Raw genomic sequence first — 16,058 nt, 5'->3', positions numbered from 1 at the left:
TTCTAATATTTATTTATTTTATTGTGCCTCTGCAAGATTGGGAGAAGTCTCCTATATTCGGGAGGGTAAATTTTGGGTAAATGTTAAATATTTTATATTGTCATTACAATATAAAAAAAGATGTTGAGACTTTAGAAAGAGTGCAGAGAAATTCAACAGAGATGATTAGGAGAATGGGGGCTAAATTATACAATGAACGATTGCTGGAACTGAACATATCTAGTCTAGCAAAGGGAAGGACTGTAGGGTGACATGGTAGCAGTCTTCTAGTCTAGAGAAGCACTGGAGAAAAAGAATATCTGAATCTGATCAGACACTTAAGAGCTCATAATAAGCTCATATTAAGACTAATAATTGCGATACATGGTATGATTGTACCATTTGATTGAGTAATACATAGGGTTTTTAGCTATAGTTTTTTTTAATGTATTAGATTTGTACTGTAACCTATGTTTTTATATTTACTCTGTGAGCCGCTCCAAGTTTTTGGAGAAGGGCAGCATACATATCTAATTAATAATAATAATAATAATAATAATAATAATAATAATAATAATAATAAAAAATAATAATAAATAATAGTACTGGAAAAGAGCTGATGTAGTTCCCATTTTCAAAAAAGGGGAAAAATAGATCCAGAAAACTACAGATCTATCAGCCTGACCTCAATACCAGGAAGATTCTGAAAAAGATAATCAAGCAATGAATCAACAAACACCTGGAGCAAACAAAGTAATAACCAAAAGCCAACATATGTTTGTCAAAAAGAGATCATGCCAGTCTTATCTTATTGCATTCTTTGACAAAGTGACAAAATTAGTGGACCAGAGGAATGCTGTTGATATAATTTACTTGGACTTCAGTAAGGCATTTGATAAAGTAAGCCATAACTTACTACTAGATAAAGTAGAAAAATGTGGGTTAGACAACAACAACTTCAGATGAATTCAAAACTTGCTGATCAACTGCACTCAACGTGTAGTGCTCAATGGAACTGCATCTACAGGGAAGGAAGTATGCAGTGGAGTACCCCAAGGCCCAGTACTTTTCAACATCTTCATCAATGCCTTGGATGAGGGGATAGATGGGAACTCATAAAATTTGCAGATGACACCAAACTGGCAGGAATAGCCAACACTCCAGAAGATAGGTTCAAAGATACAGCAGGATTTGGACAGACTTGAACATTGGGCACTAACAAAATGAAATTAAATAGTGAAAAAAGTAAGAATCTACATTTAGGCAAGAAAAACTAAATGAAGAAATACAATATATGTGGTACCTTGCTCAACAGTAGTAACTGTGAGGGGGATCTTGGATTCCTAATAGACAACCATTTAAATATGAGCCAGCAGTGTGCAGCAGCTACCAAAAAAGCCAACATATTTCTAGACTGTATTAGTAATGGGATAGAATCAAGATCATATGAAGGTAGACCAAGAAGCAATGGGTAGAAACCAAACAAGGAGAGAAGCATCTTAGAACTCAGGAGAAATTTCCTGACAGTGAGAACAATTAATCAGTGGAAAAGCTTGCCTCCAGAAGTTGTAAATGTTTCAACATGGAAGTTTTAAAGAAGATATTAGATAACTATTTGTCTGAAGTGGTGTAGGGTTTTCTGCCTAAGGAGTAGGTTGGACTAGTCACTAGAAGACCTCAAAGGTCCCTTCAACTCTGTTATTGTGTTCTATACCTTCAAATTCTGTTGTTTTGTTATTATGTTTAAGTTGTGATTATCAGTTTGATCTCATGGTTACTGGACTAAATTTTAGTCTTGTGTTAAGCAAGAAAACCAAATTTGTATTATTATTTTTTTCCAGCCCTAGTAAGAAAACTACATATAGATAGACTTTGAGGGGAGGCAAAAATTGTTGGTTTTCTTTCAGTTTTCCCGTTTTCTTTACATTTCTTATCATAAAAGATCTCATTCTAGGCTCAAGGCTGGTGCATTCTTGATAATGTTTTTATGTACTAAAGAAAGCTCATTCTAGACTTAGGCAACCCAGGGGGTTAAATTTTAGGTGGTCACAAAATTGAAAGGTTTTCTGAAATATATCATATTGGCACAAAATGTGATCATATTTTTCATTGCTTTAGAATTTTTTCAAAGAATAAAAAGTTGGTCAAAATGAACAGTACACTAACCAGAGTCACATACAAACAAAAAAATTATTACAGCTATGGACCTCAAGAATCTGGTAATATTACCAAACTAAGGCAAAGTTGTGATAGGAAGGTCCTGGTGACTAAACATGGCATGTGATTATCAGCTATCAAAAGTATAACCAGGGAAGCAGAAATAGCACACTGGGTGCATCAGTGTGCTCACTCAACATTTAAATACAATTTTATAAAATTGTTGCCATATGACAACAATAGGTGCTGATATAATTAAAATCATTTACAGTACTCTAAGATCACGTGAAGTGTTAATATCATTTTATAATGCCTTAGTAAGACCACATTCGGAATACTGCATCCAATATCTCAGAGGCTGCCACAAAGAAGAGGGAGTCAAACTATTCTCCAAAGCACCTGAAGGCAGGACAAGAAGCAATGGATGGAAACTAATCAAGGAGAGAAGCTACCTAGAACTAAGGAGAAATTTCCTGGCAGTTAGAACAATTAATCAGTGGAAAAATTTGCCTCCAGAAGTTGTGGGTGCTTCAACACTAGAGGTTTTTAAGAAGAGGTTGGACAACCATTTGTCTGAAATGGTATAGGTCAGTGATGGCGAACCTATGGCACGGGTGCCACAGGTGGCACGCGGAGCCATATCTGCTGGCACTCCAGCCATTGCCCCAGCTCAGCTCCATTATGCATGTATGTGCTGGCCAGCTGATTTTTGGCTCACACAGAGGCTCTGGGAGGGCGTTTTCTGCTTTCAAAGAGCCTCCAGGGAATGGGGGAGGGCATTTTTACCCTCCCCTGGCTCCAGGGAAGGCTTTGGAGCCTGGGGAGGGCAAAACATGAGCCTACTGGACCCACCAGAAGTTGGGAAACAGGCCATTTCCAGCCACCAGGGGGTTTCCAGGGGCCGGGGAAAACTATTTTCGCCCTCCCTAGGCATTGAATTATGGGTATGGGCACTCACACATCCACAATAGCATGCACCCATGCTCTTTCGGCACCCGAGGAAAAAAAGGTTCGCCATCACTGGTATAAGGTTTCCTGTGTAAGTAGGATGTTGGACTAGAAGACCTCCAAGGTCTCTTCCAACTATTCTATTCTACTCTACTCTATTCCATTCCATTTTCTATCTGAGAAAAGAGTAAAATTATACAGGGCTGAAAATCGTAAGTATCAAGCTGAAAAACTCAAAGAAAAAAAACAACAAGAGGGTGCCTTTTTGAAAGTCCTACAAAATAAGAAGATGAGACAAACTACAGGGGGGATCAAAACATGACTTTGCCTGGGGCGTCGAAATGTCTAAAGCCAACCCTGAACAAAGCTATCAGATGCCAAAATTTCAAACATGGCTGTGTTTTGCTCCCTGGGTGGCAAAAGTTGAAAAATAGAACAGCAGGATGGAATATGGGACAAATTAATGAAATCAACCCCTTTGTTTGTAGCTAGCTAATTACAAGATACAAGGGTTATGGGAATGTAGCCCCCTGCATGTAATCTCTACCCTCGGTTCTCATTCTTTTTCTTTATCTTACTTTTTAATTTCACTGAACTGAATAATTATTAAAACAGCTGCTGTATTTCAAGTTCTGCATTTAATGGAGGGATTCATAAAAGAAGTATCATTCATTAGCAATAGAAAATATTTGTTGAGTACCCTGCTGTTATGAGCCGCTACTGAAAAACCAATGAACAGAATCAACTGCATCTGAGAGTGGTTACAGATTGGTGGTCCCCTAATCCAGAAAAAAAATCACCTTACATTTGATTCTCGCCCTTACTACTGTTGCAGTGTTTCCATGGTCACAGGGTCAAAATTTGGGTACTTGGCAACCAGCATGTATTTATGATGTTGTAGTATCCTGGTGCCATGGGATTACTATTTGTGGTTGTTATGTATGGACGTACTTAGTGGAGATTTGCATAGAAGCCATTGATTGGCTAATCTATTGGCGGAGAAATTAACAGCTATGAGTGGCTGGTTTGTCTGCCGGCAAGCCCGTAAAAATGGCATCCCTGCAGTCAGCCAGTAGTTCACATTGGAATCCAGCTAGTTCTAAATAAGGGGCTGAATTTCTCCTACATCCGTGTCTTCTTTCCCATGTTATATAATAGTGACCTTCCCAACTAGCTTCCAACAAGCAAAATTAAAGGAGGATCCCCTCAATGACCATAGTGATTGGCTTAATGACCATAGAAAAAATAGTAAAATCAGGCACAACTCCCTTGAAATTTTTCCATCCAATTGTGGCCAAAACTCAAGGACTACCTGACAACTCATGGTCTCCAAACAATCTTTGTTAAAAAAAAAAAAAAAAATCTCTGATCTGCAATTTTCCTAAAGGAAATATGACCTTTAATTAACACTATTAAGAGAATGTTCCTGTACTTATACAAAAATATTACAGACTATACACCAGGGTTTGTCTTCTTAATCCATTTATAAGGTTGGGGTTTTTTAATATATCATCTCTCTACTGAAAAAAACCTCACGTGGACAATCTGTTTGTTGTGGAATTATTTAGATAATTTATTATAATTATTTACATTTCAAACTTTTAGATTGCCCATCTCTGGGAAACTTAACATGTACATATTGTGATTTTTATGCTGACCTTTATTTAGAAATACTATATTCTGAATTCAGAACTGTGCTGGTGCAGTGGTTAGAATTCAGTATTGCAGGCTAACTTCACTGCTCACTGCCAGGAGTTTGATCCTGACTGGCTCAAGGTTGACTCAGGTTTCCATATATCCAATGTGGGGCAAATGAGAATCCAGATTGTTACTATTCATTTTGTTCTTGAGTGATGCAGTAGCAATTGGAGTGCAGTGTAAAATTGGCAAGGGACCACTATGGTTTAAGACTGGGAAAGTAAGTGATGTCCTATAGCTGCAACATAGCTGCTTCATGCCTGCAAGATTTTCTCCCTGCTTGATTTTTAAAAGGTATTTGGAATTAGAATAATCAAATATGAACTCTGCATATTTCAAAGCCTCAGCATCTTGCAAAGCCCCACTATAAAATTGAAGACATCTGGCAGTTAACTCACTTTCTAATCAATGAGTGCTTTGCAGTTGTAAGCTATTTTGTAAGGGGATGCTCCACTTGCTAGATTAAGGGCTCTAAATCTTGGTCTGACTTTGTGGACTTGGACTATTGTCTCCCCTGATATATGTTATGCTGGTCTGGTGTAAACTTCCCACTATAGAGTACCTGGCTTAAAATCACCCAAATGGTCTCTATGCCTAAGAAGGTCTAGAACTAGTGATGGGCAAACCCAATGGTGTTCGGGTTCGGCAAGTTCGGAAGAACTTTACGCAAAATTTGGCCGAACCCAAATCAAACCCGAACTTGAACCCAAACGGGGAATCCCTCCCACGAATAGATTCCAGGGGCGGAGCTTTGATGTCACCGGCAGGTTGCTAAGGACGCCAAGGTGATTACTTCCTGGATTCCATGGAATCCAGGAAGTGATCACCTTGGCGTCCTTAGCAACCTGCTGGTGACATCAAAGCTCCGAACACCGAACACGACCCCGAACTTTGCCCGAAGTTTGAAAACATTTCATGTTCGTGTTCGACATACCGAACACCGCAAAATTCAGTATGGACCCGAATTGTGCGTGTTCGGTTCGCCCATCACTATCTAGAACTCAAGGTCTTTTTCCTATTAACCAGAACAGCAAATTTTCACAATTACCATATTCCCCTCCCCCAAAATAAAACCCTGTCTTGTTTTTTTTTTTTTTTTGATCCGTGAAATAAGCGCTTGGTCTCACTGAGATTGGGCTTTTTATCAGAGGATGTCTTATTTTGGGGAAAACAGGAGTATAAACCAACAGTTTTGTTTAACAAAACTTTAATTTGTCATTAAATTTATTATGGCCATACACTCCAACAGACTCTGTGTAGTTTACACAAAGTTGGTAATGTGCATATTTCTTACATACTGTAATATGCAATACAGTATACTGTACACATGAAAGCTATTACAGTAAATTTAATTCACAATTATGCCTGCAAAAATAGATTTGGGATATATTTTATATATATAAACTGTACATATATTTATAATGGTATATATAATCCTTGATTCTATATATAGGTAATCCTTGATTTGCAACAGCTTGTTTAGGGACAGTTCAAAGTTACAATAGCATTGGAAAAAAGTGACAATGATTGCTTTTCACACTTACAACCGTTGTAGTGTCTCTGGGATCATGTGATCAAAATTCTGACAGGTGACAACTGGTTCATATTTATGACAGTTGCAGTGTCCTGGGCTTATGTGATCTCCTTTTGCAACAAGTAGAGTCAGTGGGGAAGCCAGATTTACCTAACAACCATGTTAGTAACTTAACAACTTCAGTGAGTCATTTAAGTGGGGCAAGAAAGATCGTAAAATGGGGCAAAATTCACTTACAAATGTCTCACTTAACAACATAAATTTTGGTCTCAATTGTGATTGTATATCGAGGACTACCTGTACATATAAAATGATATACTGTATATATAAATTGCTAGCAGTTATTCCCAAATTTTGGAAAGGTCAGCACACACTCTGCCACATCTCCAATCTTCTTATCTGCTGTTGTTGCTGTTTCTTCCTGTGTTGGTTAACATTCTGTTTTTCTAACCTTACAGCACTCAGGGTAATTTCAACTTTAATGAGTGGATTCCTTAAAGAAGCTGTTAATGTATGAGCAGAGTAATCTTTGTTTACCAAGGTTGTGCACACACAGAAACGTTTAGATTGAGATTAGTTGTGAATAACTACTCAGCCACACACCGATATACTAACTTGAATTAAAGTTTACTTTGAGAAATAACATGTTCTTATAAACAGTCCAAAATCATACACATAATAGTCAGAATAATAATCCAAATATTATCAAGTACGTAGTCTTTCTTACCAGTTGTCTTTGTCATAATCAGTAAACAAAGATATCCATCTTAAACACATTTTAGCTGTAATACATAACTACAATACAGAGCATGCAGAGAATTGCAGAGCAAGCCTAACAGTGAGTAACCATTAACAGTGAGTAGCTTAGACAAAGAGAAACAGAGAGGGTGACTCAGAAAAATAAGCTATAAACTCTAGCTCCCTCTTGCGGCAGTCTGCAAGTCTTGCAGCCAATATATTGCCAACCCAACAGTTATGGACAGAGTCCTAACAGAAGCCACAACTTTTTTTTGTCTCAAATAGAGGCTTCTACCAAGTTGCGATAGCAATAGCACCTGAGTCTGAAACATTTGGGGGGGGGGGTTCATTTCAAAGAGTGCAGAACAAGTGCTATTTCAGCCATTGAAAAATTCTCTAATGCAGTGTTTCCCAACCTTGGCAACTGGAAGATAGCTGGACATCAACTCCCAGAATTCCCCAGCCAGCATTCACATATCAAACTCAAGGTCCTCAAGGGCGTTCACACCTGCCCTGTGGGGCCAACCTGGAAATAACAAAGCACCAGCCTGCGGTGCCTCCTGCAGCCAAAATGGGATATATGCCCCCTCCCCTCCATTTTAGCTGGCAGGATGCTGCAGGAAGACGTGTAAGGTGAAATTAAGGAGACACGGGGGGACAGTATTACAACCGGTTTTGGCCAGCAGGGTGCTGCACAGAAAGTGTCCGTCCCATCTCTCTACCCCCCCGGCCAGCCCATGGAGGAGAACTATGCTGCTGAACCGGCCCTCAAAGAAATCCAATTTTACACTCCTGCTCTAATATGACTGTGGACTGGTGCTAATTGCAATTTCCCAATCAATGTTTTGGAGAAGTGAATAAGCAGATACAGCTGTTTTTTTCCCCCTAATGACAAAAGCTGATAAGGGCCCTTGCATTAGATAATTATAGAATTTAACATTTATTTATTTACTTACTTACTTACTTACTTACTTACTTACTTACTTACTTACTTACTTACTTACTTATTAGATTTGTATGCCACCCCTCTCCATAGATTCGGGGCGGCTCACAACATACAATAGAACAATTCACAACAAATCTAATAAATTTTTAAAAAAATTTAGAAACCCCATTATTAAACCAGACATACACACAGACATACCATACATAAATTGTATAGGCCCGGGGGAGGGGGGAATGCCTCAATTCCCCCATGCCTGACGGCAGAGGTGAGTTTTAAGGAGTTTACGGAAGGCAAGGAGGGTGGGGGCAGTTCTAATCTCCGGGGGGAGCTGGTTCCAGAGAGCCGAGGGCTGCCACAGAGAAGGCTCTTCCCCTGGGACCCACCAGACGACATTGTTTAGTCGACGGGACCCGGAGAAGGCCAACTCTGTGGGACCTAAGCGGTCGCTGGGATTCGTGCAGCAGAAGGCGGTCCCGGAGATATTCTGGTCCGATGCCATGAAGGGCTTTATAGCCATAACCAACACTTTGAATTGTGACCGGAAATTGATCAGCAACCAATATCTGTATATTTGCAGCCAGAGTCAGAGATCTTGATAGCCTAAAACAGCCTAGATGCTAGTCTGAGAAGAATGACTTAGGGGAAATAATTACTATGCGCTAGCATTAATGTAAAAAAAAAGTTCCGATCAATTGAATGGCGCTATTTGTTCCCTACACATGCTCTATCAGCCTATGAATTTCACCCGTTCAATAGAAGCTACCCATTTGTCCCTTGTTGCCCTTGTCAGCCAAGCAGATGAGACAAAAATCAATTTTATACCTGTGGGATGTGAGGCTACTAAGAGTGTGTTGTCATAAAGCATTTTTTGTCTTGCTAAAGAAGATGGTGGAGGAAGAAGGCCCCGCAAAGAAGAGGATTCTAGACATTTAGCTGCAGAACACTCTCATCTTCTTTAGTGATAGATGCCACACAATTTATATTTTAGAATTTCACCTCCCTCGCTCTAATACTGTGATTGCTATTTATTGTAAAGTTTCTTTGTGCTATATTAGCCAACTTTATTATTATTATTATTATTATTATTATTATTATTATTATTATTATTATTTATTAAATTTGTATGCCGCCCCTCTCCGTAGACTCGGGGCGGCTCACAAAAATAGTGGCAAAACAATATGTAATACAAATCTAATAATTTAAACTAAAAACCCATAATTTAAAAACATGCACACAACACACCATTGACATTTTCCCTCCCCCTAGGCTTATAAAATTTATGTATGGTATGTTAGTATGCATGATTGGTTTGTAAATTGGGGTTTTTTGTTGTTTTTTTTAAAAATTAACTTAAATATTAGATTTGTTTACATTGTATTGTTGTTGCTGTGAGCCGCCCCGAGTCTGCGGAGAGGGGCGGCATACAAATCTGATTAATAAATAAATAAATAAATAAATAAACAAACAAACAATATAGGCCTGGGGAAGTTATTTCAGTTTCCCCAAACAAGCAGAAGTGAAATGCAAAGCCAGCTGTCTGGGACAGAAAAGATTGGGTCTCTTTTTCAAGTCTCTGTTCCACATAACATAAGATCTAAGTAAAGTCACAGGGCAGATGAAACTGTTTAGCAATCTCCAGCTGTTAATGCAAAAATCACCTGCGTGCTTCCTCTCTTTGCTACTGCCTTTTCTCAGATCCGTAAAACAGGTGCAGACTTCAGATAGTGCTTACTCGTAGAGTGATTTGTACAATGCAAGTGAGCTGAATCGCAACCATAGAAACAGTCTACTGTATTAATGTACTGTACTATTTATATGTTAATCAGTCAAACTTGTTTAGCATTAATTGTGAGAAACTTAAATAGAACTGCAGTAGGCACCAGCAACAGACAGCAACACTTAATATCTCCGCAAATGAAGCATGTCAAAAGTGGTTATTTTTTGAGTGGGAGGTCATCAAAAAATCTCAGAAATGTGGGATAGAATGGGACTTCAAATATGCCAGAAAAATGCAGAATTTCTAATACATTAAAAAAATTCTCCAAACTGCCCTTCAGACTGCTGGAGGTAACCTATTCCGCAAAACTGCATTTTTTAAAACCTATTACTCTACTCACACCCACATCTTCAGTCTTGCATAGGGAACATTCTTGGCCTGCCCATTTGGGATGAATGAATTGGATGATAGCATCATGTTCAACACATTGTGGTAACAGCTCCCAGGGCATTGTCTGTCCGTCCATCCATCCATCCATCCATCCATCCATTCAGTAAAGATTGGTAAAGAGAGTGCATCCTTATCCAATTATTAAAAGGGTATGTTGGAATGGAATGGAATAGAATGGAATAGAATAGTTAGAGGTCTTCTAGTACAACCCCCTGCTTAGGCAGGAAACACTAACTACTTCAGGCAAATGGTTATCTAATATTTTCTTTAAAACTCCCAGTATTGGAGCATTTACAACTTCTGGAGGCAAGTTGTTCCACTGATTAATTGTTCTAACTGTCAAGAAATTTCTCTTTACTTCTAAGTTGCTTCTCTCCTTGATTATCTTACCTCATTATTGAAATTTCCATGGAAATATACAGATGCTTTCTCTCTTTAGATACATAGAAATCCATCTATGAAAACATCGGGTCTCCACTTGTGCCCTTATGTTCAAAAGGGTCTCTCCTGGCTACAACACAGTTGTATTACATACAATACAGTTGGACAACTGATACTAATGTATATATTACAGCATGACAGTTCACCAAAAACAGAAGATTTACCAAGGAGCAAAAGCAATCTAATGTCAGTGGTTCAATTGTATTTCTAAATTCCTCAGCTAGAACAGTGATTTTCAACCTTTTTTGATCCGCGGCACATTTTTTACATTTACAAAATTCTGGGGCTCACCACCAACCAAAATGACACAAAATGACACCCTAAGACACTCTCCTCTCTTTTTCCATCCCTGACTCCTCCCCACCCATGTGTGTGTGTGTGTGTATACACACTCTTGAACCAATTCCTAAAACAGGTGAGGGCTGGTTTTTTTTCTCTTACCCTTTGGCTGCTTTTTATCATATGATTTAAATCAAGAGTCACTTCTCTCTCTTTTGTTTCTCTCTCTTTCCTCTCATTCTCTGTCTCAATCATTTTCTCACTTCTCTTTTTTCCTCCCCTTTTCGCTCATTTCTCTCTCTCTCTCTCCCCCTTCCTCTCCTTTTCTCTTTATCTCTCTCTCTTTCTCTCTCTCTTTCTTTCTCTCTCTCTCACTCTCACTCTCTCTCTCAGCAAAAAGTTGCGAGACCGGAACTTGAGCTTCCTTCTTCACGGCACACCTGACCATGTCTCGCGGCACACTGGTTGAAAAACATTGAGCTAGAACTCCAGGAATCCAAACTCCTTGTTTGTCCCACCCTTTAAAGGAAAACAGCTGCTCCTTTCATCATTAAGAGGGTTTGCTGAAAAATAATGCTGTTTCATGAATGGATTGGCCCTGAATCTCCTTCAATTCAAGCTCAATCCTTCTATGTGGTTTTCCCACTCACAATATGGGAGTGGTTTGTTTTTGTGGTCTTAAATATAAGGGTTTTTTTTAAAAAAAAATTATTGAATTCCCAATTGGACTTTCCTGGTGGTCTGACATCCAAGCACTATCCAATTCCGACTGCCTTAGTAGCTTGTGAAGATCAGCCAAGGCCATGAAATTAGGAAAAGGCCCAATCAAAGTATGAAATGGTACTGTGTATTAAAGAAGAAATTTTAAAAAATGCTGAATTATTTTTTCCCCCATTAGTAAATAGGTATTTGGGGAACACAGAGAGCAAATAGGAAATGAAGGAAAGTAGAGGACACGTTTCACATGCTATTGTTTTTTAATTTTCTTCTCTCTCCCTTGCAGAAATGGAAGATGAAAGGTAGCTTCATCCAACATTTTGTCAGTGGCCTATGCTTAGAAAACGAGTCCAGCAGATTAGTGACCAACATCTGTCAATCGGATATTCTGGGTCAACAGTGGGAGCTGCTCCAAGCCACATGATGGTTGCCCAGTGTCTTTCGGTTCTGATACTTTGTGCATGAGACTCTGGGAACGGAAGGGGCTAGGGTGGGGTATGAATTCTGGTTTCCTTTAAACCTAAATGTCTTGACTATGATCCACAGCCAATAACCATTTCAGATGAAATGCCACTGTTTTTGGATTTATGTTAAAGAAGAAGTCGAAGCTGTATGGCAACATCAGCCGAAACAGCCCATCTTGTCCCACTTTGAGCAACAGTGGGAAATGGGTGTGGAAGAATCTGTCTCAGTAACCAATATGTGTTTGAGCCTGATTGACAGCAGTTCCCTTCCATTCCTCTGTCTCCAGAGAAACCTGTGGTCTACGATCCCACAGAGTTGCTGCAGTTGATCATCTGTGACTATATGCTTGATGTGAACTCCTGATGAGTTTGCTTGATTTCAGACATGTCACCTCTCGTTTTGCATGTGTGTCATACGGTTTGATTTGTGGGAAAGGAGAGCAAGACAAGTGGGCGGGCTTGGTTATGGAAAAGTGCATCATTGAGGAAAATTGAGGCAGCGGTAAATCTTTTGTTGTTGTTGTTTTCTGAATGTGTTTGATTACTGGAGCAGATTGATATCATCCCTTGTAGAGAAAGAGTTCCTTGGTTTCTCTGGCAGGTACCGTACGGTTGATAAAACTTCAGGAAGAAAGCTTAATTAGTCTTCATCAAGAAAGATATCTGATATGTTTCTTACACTTTAAACCTGAAGCACAGAAATATTGTTAAAAAGTACATGAACAACCCTCTGGAGAGCACACATATTATTTCCCTCTGCTTTCATCAATATGTGCTTGGCATACAATTGTGGGGGAAAGGCAGCTCATGATAACAATTCTGTATTTTTGCAAACACAGTTGGCCAAGGGTCAACTTGTGCTTGTACTTTTCCACTCAGTCCTTTTAGGTTAATCAAAATTGGATTTCTTCCTAAAGGCCTATCACCTATTTCTCAGCCTAGTTCTGCCTGGGGAATCTTTTGGAGCCAAGCCCAAAACAAAGCTCTTTTTCCTTACGTGTGTATATGCTCACTGAAAAACATAAATCTGAACTGCTGGCCAAGATTCTCACAATAATTCCATACCACCCAGTAAAGTGCAAGGAGTATGACCCTCGGTGCCTTTACTGATGGCAAAATGGCAGTGCTTGCTCTGAATTAATTTATGAAAGCCATTTTTATGAACTTGGGAATCTCAATTGAATAGATCAGAAGGAGTCTGGTAGCATCTTTGCCAACTAATTAATTATGTTAAAAGGCATAAGCTTTCAATCGCTGCATCTCACTCTATCATAATGCATCTGATGAAGTGAGCTGCAGTTCACAAATACTTATACCTTTTAATAAAATTGTTTAGTTGAAAAAAGTGGCTCCGGACCTCTTCCAGTTTTTGGCTACCATAGACTTCTCTCTTCCTACGAAATTATTCTGAATAAAGTGAAAGTTACTTCTAAATAAATGCATGCAGGATTAAACTAAACACCATCTGTATGTCAATTGATCTGAGGATTGGCTACATTGGTTGAACATCGGCAAAATGTCAACCTGTTTACCAACTGAGCAAGCCATATGCTAAGGTACTAGGTCTTAATTATCAAATCTGAATTTGAGAAAACATGGGCCTTCTCTGTTAGTTAATTGTCAAAATACTATGCTCTTTTTCACTCTGGTTTGAAATATGAAAGTAATATAAGATGTAAGCTACACTTAAATGGTTGGTCATCAGTCTAATTAATGAATTGGTCATTTTCACAACAGGAATACTCTCTTCTTACCAATTATCTCCAGTATATAAAAAACCATTCCCATATAGACAAAGGTAATACCAGGATTATTCCAACAGTATCTTTAGGATGAATAACTGCAAATATGAAGGATCAATATCACTAAATCTTAAGAAAGTCCTCCCCTCATTTCTAATGGGTTACATTGGACTCTTATTTTGGTGGGTGCCATAGTGATCTGTAAGCAGCACTTCAGCCCATTTCTGGGAGAAAATATGAAGAGTTTAGGAGATTTTCCAAGGTAGCAAAATGCAATTTATGGAGACTCTCAAAATTGTAAAGTCATTCACTTTGTATAACTTCTGTATAGCAAAAATTGAGAACTTTCCTTTAATGTAAGAAACGGTTTGACAGCTACAAAGATTTGAATGTTCATATTATTTATTACGAATGGCACCTTGTATATATATCTACCCAGAATAATAAACTCAAGGAAATTTAATACCCAAGAAAAGAGTACAGAATTGCAAGGGGGGGGGGCAATTTTGGAGTGCAGATAGACAGATTGTTCCTATCACCACCAATGGGAAAAAAATTGTGATAATAAAACAATGTAGCCACAACACTAGAAAGAAGCAAGGAAGCTACAACGGGAAGGCATGTCATCTGATGCCCTATAATATTTGGTGAATCGATTATATGCCATCTAATCATTTTCGACTCTTAGCTATCATATAGATTTTCTCCATGACAATGTATCCCTACCATATTCTTTCAAGTCTCTCCATGGTGCACTCATTGCCACTGTAACTGAAACAAGTCTACCTTGTTACTTAAAGGTGAGGAATTTGCATAAGAAAGCACTAATGTGAAGCACTTCAGATGTTACATCTATTTCTAAACTGGATACCAAGACTTTAAGATGCCTGGGTTTCAATAACAGCCCCAGCCTGAGAATCCCATCCATCCATCCAGGATGCTTCTAGGGATTTTCTATTGTGCAGTAACCAAAGTACCTCGATTTTCGCGGGGGATGCGTTCCGAGACCGCCCGCGAAAGTCGAATTTCCGCGAAGTAGAGATGCGGAAGCAAATACACTATTTTTGGCTATGAAGAATATCACAAGCCTTCCCTTAACACTTTAAACCCCTAAACTGCAATTTCTCACTCCCTTAGCAACCATTTAGATTATTACCATGTTTATGTATTAAAGTTTATTTAAAAAAATATTTATTAAAGGCAGACAAAAGTTTGGCGACGACGTATGACGTCATTAGGCGGGGGAAACCATGGTATAGGGGGGGAAACTGCAAAGTATTTTTTAATTAATATTTTTGAAAAACCGTGGTATAGCCGTTTCGCAAAGTTCGAACCTGCGAAAATTGAGGGACCACTGTATTCCCAGAACATTTTTCAGTGGGGGAGGAGTGGAAGTTGGAACCAATATAAAGAAAATGGTGGGGAAAACTATTAAACCTTCCAATGAATAGCATTAACAGCATCAAAAAAATCCTAGGAAGATGACGGTAGGCAACTACTGATTCCCAGATTGAAAAATATTTTCAAAGCGATGCTTCTCTTATCCGATGCTTAAGAACATAAGATGATATTAGGAGGAAGTATAAGATTAATTCTTCCTAACTTTATTTTCAGACAGAGAAAGGCATTCTTAAGTCTATGCCCTACCCACCCACCCACCGGTATGGCTCTTAAACCCCCTGACACTGAAATACAGAACCATGAATTACTCTTGGTTGTTCGGACAGAAAATACTAAAATATGTTCAAAGTTTGTTTAAACTTATCTTAGTAAAACCAGAAACAACTTGTCTTAAATAGCCTGGAAATCTTGGTTGCATCAAGCTATTCACCACTGTCACCCTCTAAAGCCATCTATGCCAAAAGGTTGCCAATTTTGCTTCAGAAAGAGACCTCTGATTCAGAGACACATTCGTATTCGTGCTTGCAAATTGTGTTACTTGCTAATTTTGAAGGGCATTAATCCAAGTGGAAGATGGCTGGGACACATGCATTCACCAAAAAGGATGACAAAACATGGATCATAATGTCAATTCTGTTGCTTATGTTTTTGTGGGCAGTGTTAACAATACCGAGAATGTATCAGCATCATTTGCAATGGGATATTTGCAATATGTGTTTTGCCACTTTGGTTTATTCATGGTCAGGTATGGACCCTGGTGGACTGAAGTATGACTATTTGGAGCCACTTGTGTGCATTTCTCCTCCAGTGTATCATGAATCATAAACATAATTAGAGCTGCAGAACA

The 16,058-nt window shown here is 38.7% G+C and overlaps 1 protein-coding gene across 1 annotated transcript in view; it reads left to right on the top strand.

The window, feature by feature from the left end:
- The window catches only part of GALNT16 (polypeptide N-acetylgalactosaminyltransferase 16), a 269,869-nt gene extending 255,584 nt beyond the window's left edge, over nt 1-14,285 (top strand). The window contains exon 15 of the mRNA XM_070758742.1: nt 11,891-14,285. Within this exon, the coding sequence (XP_070614843.1) occupies nt 11,891-12,028 (138 nt within the window). The 3' untranslated portion in view covers nt 12,029-14,285. The remainder of the gene's footprint in view (nt 1-11,890) is intronic.
- The last annotated feature ends 1,773 nt before the right edge of the window (nt 14,286-16,058 follow it).

This window comes from Erythrolamprus reginae, chromosome 1 (genome assembly GCF_031021105.1).
Source record: "Erythrolamprus reginae isolate rEryReg1 chromosome 1, rEryReg1.hap1, whole genome shotgun sequence".
Lineage (NCBI taxonomy): Eukaryota > Metazoa > Chordata > Lepidosauria > Squamata > Dipsadidae > Erythrolamprus > Erythrolamprus reginae.
Note: the sequence above shows the minus strand (reverse complement) of the source record. Positions and strands in the feature narration are given on the sequence as shown.